Source organism: Gavialis gangeticus, unplaced genomic scaffold (genome assembly GCF_001723915.1).
Source record: "Gavialis gangeticus isolate Ggan-Ray unplaced genomic scaffold, GavGan_comp1, whole genome shotgun sequence".
Classification (NCBI taxonomy): Eukaryota; Metazoa; Chordata; order Crocodylia; family Gavialidae; genus Gavialis; species Gavialis gangeticus.
In genome coordinates this window covers 24265056-24276287 of record NW_017729011.1, presented here as the reverse complement: position 1 = coordinate 24276287, position 11232 = coordinate 24265056, and the positions used below count along the sequence as shown (strand labels likewise).

The 11232-nt window shown below is 47.2% G+C and overlaps 1 protein-coding gene across 4 annotated transcripts in view; it reads left to right on the top strand.

Annotated features, from left to right (window-relative positions):
* DENND1A (DENN domain containing 1A) overlaps window positions 1-11232 on the top strand; it is a 344343-nt gene that overhangs the window by 304551 nt on the left and 28560 nt on the right. For 2 of the 4 annotated variants that reach the window (XM_019510876.1, XM_019510879.1), the window contains exon 20: window positions 9211-9270. The exons of the other annotated variants lie outside the window; for them this stretch is intronic. In XM_019510876.1, coding sequence (XP_019366421.1) covers window positions 9211-9270 — 60 coding nt within the window. The remainder of the gene's footprint in view (window positions 1-9210; window positions 9271-11232) is intronic. 4 annotated transcript variants of the gene reach the window in all.

The following is an 11232-nucleotide window of genomic DNA, read 5'->3' as shown; positions in this document are numbered from 1 at the left end:
AAAAAAAAAAAAAAAAAAAGTACGTGCACGCACACAGGCACACACACACCCACACACATACACACTCGCACACAAATAGTGTGGCTTTATTCTTTATTTTTAATACCACATTGCTGGATTTTCCAGTATTCTAAATGAAAAATATATGCAGTTAGCTCTGCGCTGACAGTGTCCTTGAGGATTTGACAGTGAGATTTTCCAGCAGTTGCTCTTCGTTAGAATCCTGGTGGTGTCTAATAAGGCAGTCGAACTGCTGGCACCTTCGCTTCTTGTTTGTTCTCCGAGGGCTCAGGGGCTGCTGCAGTAAGCACATCGACCAGGGCTGATCATTACAAGGGCGTACGCCACCATGAATAAAAATGTCACACGTTTTCCCATCTCACAGCGGTACAAAATGTCAGTCCTGTCAAACAGACATTGCAGGTAGCAGTGAGCAGTCAGTACAAATTGGGAAGCCGAATATTCCCCCAGCTTTCTGATATTCTTCATTTGAAGCAGAAGAAAAACAGTTGTTAACCTATTAGCTGTGATTTTAAACTCTGCTGAGGCAGTGGATGGGGGAGACTTTTACACATGGGGCTAAATATATTCCAGGGGTCCAGGAACTGTCAGATGTTTCTCTCCCCATGTGCTCCCCAGTACGAACGGAGGGGGAGGCCGGTACCCTCCCGTGGAACGTGTCTTACTTTGGCAGAGGTGCTTTGGAGCTCATGGAAACTTTTCATCAACCGCCTGCATCAAAACCTCTTCCTGGGCCCTACCTGTGCACAGGGCTTTGAAAAGCACCTTGCTGCTTAGTTGCTGATCTTGATTAAAAAAGGTAGGATGTTTTCTCTCTTAGCCCAGCGCCCCATCTTGCTTGCCGCTGTTTGACATGGGGGCTTGTTGGTGCACTCCATTCCCGTTTAGTACAAGTGGAAGTTTTATAGACATTAGTAGTGCGAGCTTTAAGGACAATGTAGCACTTAATGTTGAAGGACTGCCGCATCGGCTGTTCCCTGGACATTAGACTTGCCCTGGTGCTGTGACTGTACCTGTGCACTCGCACAGTTGTTCCTGCAGGGTCAGCTCTGTGATCTTCTACGTGCGGGAATCCGATTGCATGCAAGCTGTGGGGTGCAGGGTCCTGACTGTAACATTCAGAACTGGACTAAGAGGCGAGGGGATGTGGCAAACAGGAAGGGAGGAGTTCTCCATTGGTTTGCTCCCATTTCCGCAGTAACTGAATAACACCCGTGCGTACAGTAATGCAGCGACGCAAATGTAAATCTCTGCTGCAAGGTGGTGGCCAGAGCAGGTTGTGTGAGGGAGACTGGGCAGGGACATGAAAGCAGGGGGAAACTTCAAGACACAACCCAGCTAGAAACGGCTGAAAATGCCAAGGGTAAGCAGTCTGGCTTGAATGTTCAGCTCCCTGGATGTGGTACATCTCTGCACACGCACAATACCACTGATAGATGGGAACAACCTGAGCACGCTGTACAGGAGGAATTCCCCCTTTGCTGTATTCTTGTTCTGTGGGCACCTGTTGCCCAATGGGGAGAGTGGTGCCTGCTCTGTAGCTGCCTTCTGCAGGGTTTTAAAGCATCTGGCACTTGAGTGCAGCATCGGAGGAGTTTCCCTTCTGCTGGGAGCATTGTGCCTAGGGGTTAACTGCATGGTGCACTTCCAACAGCGACTGGCCGGAGTCCTGAGTCACCTTATCAGCAGCTGCTTTTTGCACAGTGTCAGCTTTCCCATCGCTGGAGCTAGCTGCATGGAGAGTAATCAGAAGTCTTGACAAGCCTTCAAACCACAAATGCCACTACAAATTAACCACTCCACTGCAAAATACTCCTCCTCCAACAGCCTCAAGAAATCTGTGCTACTCTGGGGCACGCACCGAGAATGTCTGTCTGCTCTGCGCTCAGCTCACGACGAGGAAGCGCATCCCAGCCTTCCCCTCTCTGGCTAACTGCAGCGTGCAGTGGGTGGGCTGCCAGTGAACACGAAGTGGGGTTAGCGTTTAAAATGCCCATTTTTTTGGGAAAGGAATTGGCTTGAAATTACAGCACAGTGTACATGTAGTGTGAACAGTGCTTCTGGGCAGTTTCATTCCTGATGCTGCCCCAAAGCAGGTGGATGAGAGCAAGATGGCTGAGGAACTACAGTTGGTCAGACCATCTCCCGCAGCAGGCTGCCTCAGCCCTTGCCCGGGGATCCTGCTCTGGCACTGGGAGTTGCTTCTGTAAGTCTGTCGCTGGCGAGTACCTTGGAGTTGTTCGAGTCAGGCTCTGTCTCGCAATCCATAGCGTGGCGAGTTGTGCGCTAGAACATGGAAATGTGGGAGAAACATCCAGGGTTCTTGACTCCCCTCTTCCCTGCACCCAGCTCCAGTCATGGGAAAGTGTGTGTGTTGTGCAAGCAGTGGCCAAGCCTGGAGGAGGAGGCAGAGGTGATTTGGGACCCTGGCAAGTGGGTCATTTTGGAGGTGTACCAGGAGATGAGGTATGCACATCAATCAGCCCACTAATTAGTGACCCCATCCTCCATGTTGAAGGAGATGGTGAGGGGTTACAGATCTGCACAAGGCTTTCATTTTCCCATCCTATCCTCCATTTCTTTCTTATGCAGCAGGAGCTGCCTGCCTAGAAACTGTAAGCCAGGGAAGGTTCTCTGTCCGTTTTATTAAGCTATTAAGAGAGTCTGATTGTGACACGCTTGTCTCCCTCATCACACCTGCAGAAAGTCAGGAGCCCTCACCTTTTGTTTGCTCTCTTTCCCCCTTTGCTAGTTGAGTGTCTCACTCTGCCTTCCCAACCTCCCAGCCCAGCTGAAGGAATGGGGACCCCCCTTACAACACAGAGATTATTGTCACCGGGCCCAGCAGGGCTCTGTTCTAAGTATTCCAGATGTCTGCATTAAAAATACGTGTTGTAGAGTGTATCCTGTATGTGTGTCATTCTGACTGATGAGCCATGCATGCGGGAGTATGCAGAAAGTGGTGTGGGTATGGCTCGGAGATCGGACCTCTAACACAGCAGCTGCCTTGGAGATTCCACCTGCTTTCTCGCCAGGATCCTTTTAGGTATGGCATGTTTTCAGTACGATTCTCTTCTCCCTCTTGGAATATTCAGGTGGTGTTTGGCATATTCTTCCAAACACAGCCTACTGGATGCATCTTATGGGGTGTCATAAGCCATGAATTTGGAATGGTTTATCCTCCTGTTTCTAACGGTCTTTAAAACATATTAGCAGTTTCCCAAACCATCCTGAATTTTTGTGACGGCTGAAGATGCTTGCGTGGGGAATTCTTTTCTGGAATCCATTAAAAGGCCCCTTGCTCCTTTGATCATGAGCAGAAATGTCCTACCACATGTGCCAATGAAACAAAATTCTTTTGACTACAATTGTACACTGCCTTTGTCCATTGCTTTTTTCTAGCTGCACTTGTTGCTGCAAGTGAAATAACACCTCTAATTTACTGATAAAGGGTCTGTTTTGAATACCATTTTTAAAGAAATAACTACTGTATCTCAACACACGTTCACAGTTAGTTTGAAATAATATTCTGTTCACCAGCTGTTACTTCACACATTGAAAATGATCTTTTTTGTAAACTTTTCCCCAGCGTAAAAAATTAAATAGCTCTACTGTGAAAATTCCAGGGAGCTACTGGAGTGGGCTGCTGATCCGCTGGGCTTTCAGTATGTGTGCTGTATGTTGTAGAAATTTCCAAGATTTATTTTCAAGCAACTCATGGCTTAAAATCACTTGTCTGATAATTAGTAAAACAATGCCAGCTATGCAGTCATAAAATTGGTTTTCTGTAAATTTGCTTTGTGTCTTGTCACTTCAGAAGTGTTTGGAACAACACAATTAAGAAAATATCCAGAGTAAAAAGGTATGTTGGTAAATAGCGATGAGTAAGAATGTGCTAATTTAGACATTTTTTTCCCTTCATAGAAAAGGCTCTACAGTGTACGCATTCAGGAACATGCCTAGTACAGTAATTTAGCTGCTTTCAGCAATGCAGCCATGCACTGCGTTGTACCCATTCATCCATACAGCACAGGTAATTAAGTTGATATTCCAACACAGCTTCCCCTACTGACCTTTTGGAAACAATGTGTTTTGCTGCATCAACAAATTAACTTCAAATCAAATGCTGTTCTAGTAAATATGATCTTCATGCAGTATGAATATACTTACTTATCCCATCTTGGTGACAGATACAAACATCAACATTAAAAATGGGGCTCTGGCAAAGGGCAAATAACTGTTATCTTCTTGTAGACCTCCATGTCATTTACTTTTCAGTGCCCTTTGCATGTTCTTTTTGTGTTGTGCTTCACAACATTGATTTAGCCATAGCAGCTACTCATCAGTGTGAAGCCAGAGGAAACCAGGCTTCTGCAGATAGGTGGGCTCACTGTGTCCACTCAGCAGTGAGCAGAGAGGAAATCGAGGCTTATTGGGGCTCAGAAATGCTGCAGGGGGTGGATGGGTAGGATAGTATCTCCGCCTGTGAGCCGCTTTTCCAGCAGCCCCTTGGTGCGGGAGATGAGCTGGGGATCCACGGCCAAGCCAGGCTCTCACCATGGCAGTGTGCTCGGGGAATCCTACTGCAGAGCTGAAGGAGAGCAGGAGCCCTGGAACATGGCGTGACGTTTTCCTAAGGTGTCCTCTTTCTTTCTCTTAACACTATTAAGTGCATAATAGGGGGGAAGGGGGAGGTGGGGACAGCCCCATCACATGGGCTTCTACAAGTAAGCAGGGTACGTCTCTAGCAGAGGTACTTTTAAAGAAGTAGTTTAGCACTGGTGTAGATGATCTCATAGTCCTCGTCTCTTAGATATGCACAAAATAGGCAGCAGCTACTTGGTCTCTGAAGTCAAAAGAAGCCCTGCATTGAATGAGCTGAAACAGTTATCACAGCAAATCACCAGGTAGAACAAAACTTGATAAATTAGCCACATTGAGAAGATGGACAGTCGCCTTCCTCTGCAGGGCCTCGCACAGAGCCATCATTCCTGCAGGCTTCATGCTACACAGGGCCTGGACTCTGCCCAGATGGAGAGGCCACAGAGGAGGAAAGTCCTTCCCAGAGCTGTGCCTCCCTTTGTTTGTCCCACCAATAGCTGTCCTTTTTACACAGACCTGCGCATAAGCAAGGCCCTCGTGTCAGTCGTAAATTGGTGTGCTCTGCTTATGAACCAAAGTGTGCTCTCAGGCTTTGCATCTTGCATACTTGTGCAGTAATTTTTCTGACTTGGTCTGGGCCTGGTGGCTTGCTCTCCCTTCCTCTACCCCGGTCCCTGTGTGTTTGAATTTCAGTTTGATCTCTTCTACACGAATATATATGGTAATTTCCATTTTCACTTGCATGGGTTTCTTGCTCATCTCATGGAACAAAAATGATACTTGCACAAAATGTGCATTGGCTTGTTTCAAATCCAACCTTGTTCTAGCCCCAGGCGAACCGCAGCATCCAGGGTACCTCCCATGGTGTGGGGAAAAGAGCCAGCCTCCTCCCCTCCCCCAGGCACTGCTTTCCAAGGACCATCCTTGACCAAAGAGTATCTGGCTGAGCCTCCGTTAGTGCTGCAGCTTTGTGGGAATTACAGAGCATCAGGGCAGGGGTCTCTGCTCCAGTATCCTGTCACCGAGACCAGTACCCTCAGTTCCAGAAGAGGTGCAAGACCCTAGGCACAGGCAGAGGTTAAACACCCCAGGGAAAATCTCATCCTAAGCCTGATCAGGAGAGCAGCTCAGCCCCAGGTGATGCATGGCAAGCTGAGTTGGATGCTCACTAGTTCAGTGGTACTGGAGATGTGCTGTGCTTTCTATAGTCCAGCTCCTACCAGCGAGCCTCAACTCTGGCTCAGAGGCCCTCATAACAGTAAGATTCCTTCACCCGTCCTGTCGGCTGCAACGATGTTTTTGTGACGGTGCTCATGAGGAAACTGGGCAGTGATTAGTTCCCACTGGCTGATCTGTAGTTATCAGATGGGAATGGGGTTCGATGATGAAGTCATCCTTGGTGGAGTTGTAACAGTGGCTCAAGGTGGCCCTGACTCGTGTGCATCGTATGAATAGCAAGAAAGGAGCACTAAAGCATGCAGTGAGTGCAAAGATAGGGTGTAGAAAAGCAGCGGTAGGAAGGAATGCTTGCACCGAGGAAAAAGTATGGTAAGGAAGGAAAGAAATGCTGGAAGCTGTGCAGATGATAGTGGGCAAAACAGTAGTTGGAGCTTACGACTAATGTGATGTCAGAAAGCCAATGTGAGCTGCCGGACAGAGACCGATCACACTTTATAATCCCTGAAAGGAGCAGGCCTCAGGGGTCCTCGGGAAATGGATCTTGTCAGCTTATGATTGGCATGAATCTCAAGGCGTTTGATGCTTTGTCTTCAAGCCCCCAGCTCCCGGAGTCGAGTGTTCTGTGGGAATCTCGGCCCTCGTTCAGATAACAAAGTCAAATGGTGGCCCTCGTCGTTACTGAAGAAGGCTGAGGACGTGAGTGAGTTCACTCCAATGGCTCGGAGACCAGAAGACAAGTGAAAAATGAAGCAAAATTTATGATATTTTGAATCTCATGATTTCAGAGCTGATCTCATAACTTTGGAGGTCGGACTCCTGATTTTTGAGCAACTGGAGTTGACAGTAGTGAGACGACGCTCGGTGACATGACGGGGAGAGCCGAATGATTTCTGGAAGCAGGCAGCAATGAGAAATGACACGGGGCGATATCTCCCCTCTCCCTGGCACTGCTGCTGTAGGATGTTCCTAATGTGCCTGCTCCTCAGCGCGTCTCCCTTCAGTGCCTTCTCCACGCCCGCCGTGATTTGTGTATGGAGAGTCCACCGCGAGCATTAGCAACACTGCAGGGAAAGGCACACTAATAATGGTGCCTCTGAATGAAAGGATAGATTTCAGACTTTACCACGGGACTTGCACCCTGCTTCCATTACCTTTGCCTTCGCTTGGCTACCAAGTGATGATATTAGCGGGTAATTAGCAAATCTTCCCCCACGTTCTCCCAGGCAAGTATTTCTTGGCAAGTGAGTAATAAAGGCAGGTAAGTAAAGTCCCATTGTCCGTGTCCTTGTGATGGCTGTGATCAATGTATCGATCATCTCCGTAGGTGGTAATCCTCAGACACTGCGTGGTCTCTCTCGCTGCGTCTCTGTAGGTGCTGCCTTTGTCGTTTTTGGAAGCTTTAACAATTTTAATGCTAGCTAGCACTATTGATGCCCTCATCCTATAGTATTTTTTTCCCAAAATTGCCTGGATTTTGCTTGTGCAAGGTAATTCAGGTCTAAACCAGAAAGGCTTTCCATAATAGGCGACAGTAAAGAGAAGTAGACAACAGAGTGAATGGATCCTGAAAACATGATAGTATTAATATCTACAGCAAACATTACCTCCTGTTTTATTGATTTAGTTTTTTACTTTTGTAATAAGAAATATGAACCCAAATGTGCTGAAATTTAAAATAGCTGTAGCAAATGAAATTACCAGCCTACCAAAACCCTCCTGACCATCACATCAGGGAAGTCCCCAAATTAATATTCCACCTCAGTAATTCTGATGTGCACGCTAGTTTAAGGTTTCCAGACAAATAAAAAGTGAGTCGTATCTGTGGGAGGCATGCAGAAATACAGGCATAGAAAATAATTGAAAGCAATATAAAGAGAATACTGTAGTCATCACAGACTGCGGCTCCTCAGTGAGCCGTACAGAATCTAACTAGCAAAGGTAGTAAAAGATGCGCATGTGACTGGGAAAGTACAAACTGCACAAGGCCTGAGACTACTGCACGTTGTAAAGATGAGCATCCCATGCTGCTTAAAGGAAGTAAAATGGCTTTTAAGTCGGTGCTGCCGCACCCGAGCAGATGGGAAGGGCATGTGGACAGGAGGACCAGGCTAGTCCCTGGGAGGGCAAGAGTAATACGAGGCAGAGGAAGAAAGCAGTGCATGGTACTAGGGGAAGCCATGTGAATTCGCAGCCATATCATTTCTCACCGTGAGAATCTTTGTGCCCGCCCTGGCTTTTGTTGGAAGCTGCCGAGAAAGGAGCTGCGTGGACTGTCATAGGCATCAGTCTCCAAGCGCAAACTTCTTTCTTAGCAGCGCGGTGAACTGAGCCTTGAGGGTGGGGTGCCAGGCTGTGAGTGGGGTGCACTAGCAAGTCTCCCTGCCCCCCAGAAGCACCTGCCTCTCTTGGACTCATGAGGGAGGGCAGCAAACCAGAAAGTGAAAGCCAAGAGATGCAAAATAATTGTTTGAGGAAAAACAGGACAAGAGTAGAGCAGGAGCAAGTGGCCAGAGGAGTGTGTGAAAAGGGTTTGAAAGAGGGTGGCTTGCAGGTTGTCACAGCAAAGGTCAGTGCAGCAGAGTTGGGAACTACTGGAAGATGGTGATGGAAACCTGCTCTTCACCAAAATGCACTGCTCCGCATAGGCGTGCTTTTCCCACTTCCTGGACACTTATCTCTTCTCCCTCCAGCTGACCAAAACCTTGTGTCCGTGGATTGCACCGTCGATATGACCCCGATGCAGTTCCAGTTAACTCTCCAGCAGGCACGTGTAGAAATCCCTGTGTCCTCTGTGTCACGGGCCTGTCTCCGTTTGTCTGAGATGCGTGCATCTAGCTGGCCACAGGAAGGATGCTCTCTCAGCCCTGCTCCTGTGCACACTCGGTAGGCTTGCATCTAGAGCCAGATCCAGCAAAGCACTTCATTGTGTGTTCAGCTTTAAGCCCATGAAGTGTCTAGTGAACTTGACCTGCTCTTCTAATGGGTGTAAATGCCTCACCAGGCCGGAGCCTTAGCCAGGAGCTTTAAAGCTCTCTGAGAAGTTTAGGGGAAATAAAAAATACGGTAGTCTTCTCCAGGCTTTTCTCCTCTGGTCTCTGGAAGTCTTCTAGAGTGCCTAAGATATGCTGCTTATGATGCAGCCTGATTATCCTTGCGTTGTCAGTCCATGCTGGATGCTCTGGTCTGGTCCAGTGGATCCTGCCCAGGGCAGGCAGGGCCCCTTCCCAGGACCGCTCTGTTTCATTGTGTTTGTTGCAATGGGGTGTCACCGCAGATGGAAGGTGTTGGTGCTGTTCCAGGTGAGTATGACGGTGATTGAAGCACGTGCTGTTGCCACAAATCAAAGGTGTTTTCGTGTGAGTGACTGTTTATCGCTGTCCTGTTGACAACATTTCCACTTTGATACAGCAAGAAAGACTCCGTCCACCTCGGCCACCTCCTCCAAAGATACAGCGCTCGTCTAGGCCCGTGAGTAGTTGGTAGTTTTGCCTCACTGCCGCAGCTTAACACTGCCTGAATTGCTCTCTCAGTAGCGTTACTAAATCCTGGTAGTTTGGACTGTTGAATCTTGCAAAAAAGCAACATGGGAATTATGCTCCTAAACTCCCTTCCTCCTAAACTCTGCTGCGGCACAGCCCTGGGACCTGCATTGTACTCTGCTTTTCTTTGACAAGTTCTGCACCTGTAGGTCAGTTCTGCAGGTAGCTGATACTGCTGTTGTGTGACTCTGTTTTTACTCTGGTGGTGATTATTTAAACCAAAAATCCTGCTAGGCTGACTTAAGTTTTTAGCCAGTGAGCTTTTGAAGACTTGCACTGAATTCATAAATATGAAAGGAAGCAAAAATCTGGCACTAGGATATTTATTCTCCCCAGGTCTTGCTTTAAATGAAATTGGGGCTGTTAATTCCCCCCTCCCCCCAGCATAGGTGAATGAATAGGTCTAAAGAAAAGGAAATCTCTATCTGGGCAGTAGTGCCTTAATACCACATTGTGACTTGCAGAAAGTGTGCATAATGTTCATTTAAAATGCTAGCTGGAGATCCATTTAATTATATATAGAATAAAAAATTGCAGGCACCAACATCTTGGAAAAAGCAAGTGCCTCGTTTACGGAAGCGCTACACAAAACCAGTGTTCAGTGTGGCACCTGCATTAGGCAAGGCACTGTCATGTGAGCACTTTTCTATTTTAAACGCTGACTCGGAGCCATAGTGTTGCATATTAACGATGCCAGATGCCTTTAAAAATGGGGACCAGGGTAGATCAGCAGCAGTAACTGTTATTTACCAAAGGAAAGAAGTTGGTGGCAGTTCAAGCTGACAGTTGTTTCTGCAACAAACCCAGAGGGTATTTAATTCCATTTAGGATTTCTGCCCAGTGAGCAGAATTTCATCAGAATGCAACTGCTTTCTTACTTGCTTCCTTCCCCGTGCAACACAACAGCAAGTTTTCAAATCTAGTCTTGCTAAAACTTGGTAAAGACGTTTGGTCTGCGACATGCAGGCAAGCCGGTTAACCAGTGCACTTGAGGGGGGGTGTTCACTTTAACCTTCAGTGCATGTTCCTAAGTTGGATGTAGATGGCATGGTTTTTCCCCTTTTTAACTCTGGGTGTGTAGCTTAACACCGTCCTTGTTATGGATTTCTGCCTTTCTCCCTGTATAAAAGGTAGCGCTAACTACGCTTCTGTGCATCCTTGACTGTAATTGATGTGGGAGACCCTCCAGGATATGTTACGTGGGAAACAAACTTTTGCCTTGTTCTCTCTCGCACCAGCAGTTCCCCGTGGCTCTGCACGTCCCCCTTGTTCAGCTCTTGGCAGGTGCAGCCCCATCGGGGCACCCGGGGATTTCCGTGGACAAAATGTTACCGAACAGTATTACTCCAGTTTGAGCAGTTGATGCATCAAAGCAGATCTTGCCAAGGCTGTTTAATCTCTCAGCTGTAGTACATTAGTAGTCCTCAGTATGATGTGTTTGTGTCAACTGTCTTTGCTCCCAACGTGATTGATAAAAGGTTGGAAATGTAAACACTGTAGTAATAAAAGCTCCTGTTGTATTCAGCTGCCTGTACAAACACATGCAACTGGAATGCTGCATTTGTGAGGAGGGAAACGGCGAGAGCTAGACACAGTTCAAACTGCTCCAAAAGTGTAGGGCTTTAGACCTTTTTGTTGCCAAAAATAGGCTTAGCTACAGCATGTGTGACTTGTTCTTCATATCTGCATGTACGCAGAAGGACTTAGAGCTGCTGTCACGGAGGTTTGAGTGACACGTGTCCAGAAGGAAATATCCTAATCCGTCTTGGCAAATTCATAGATTTGGTTTGTTCCTTTATCACCAGGTGTTTGATAACTTTTTGCACAATTTTGGAGGTATTTATAACTGAAAGAAGTTCCCCCTTTTCTATATGCTGGGTTTTTGGTGGTA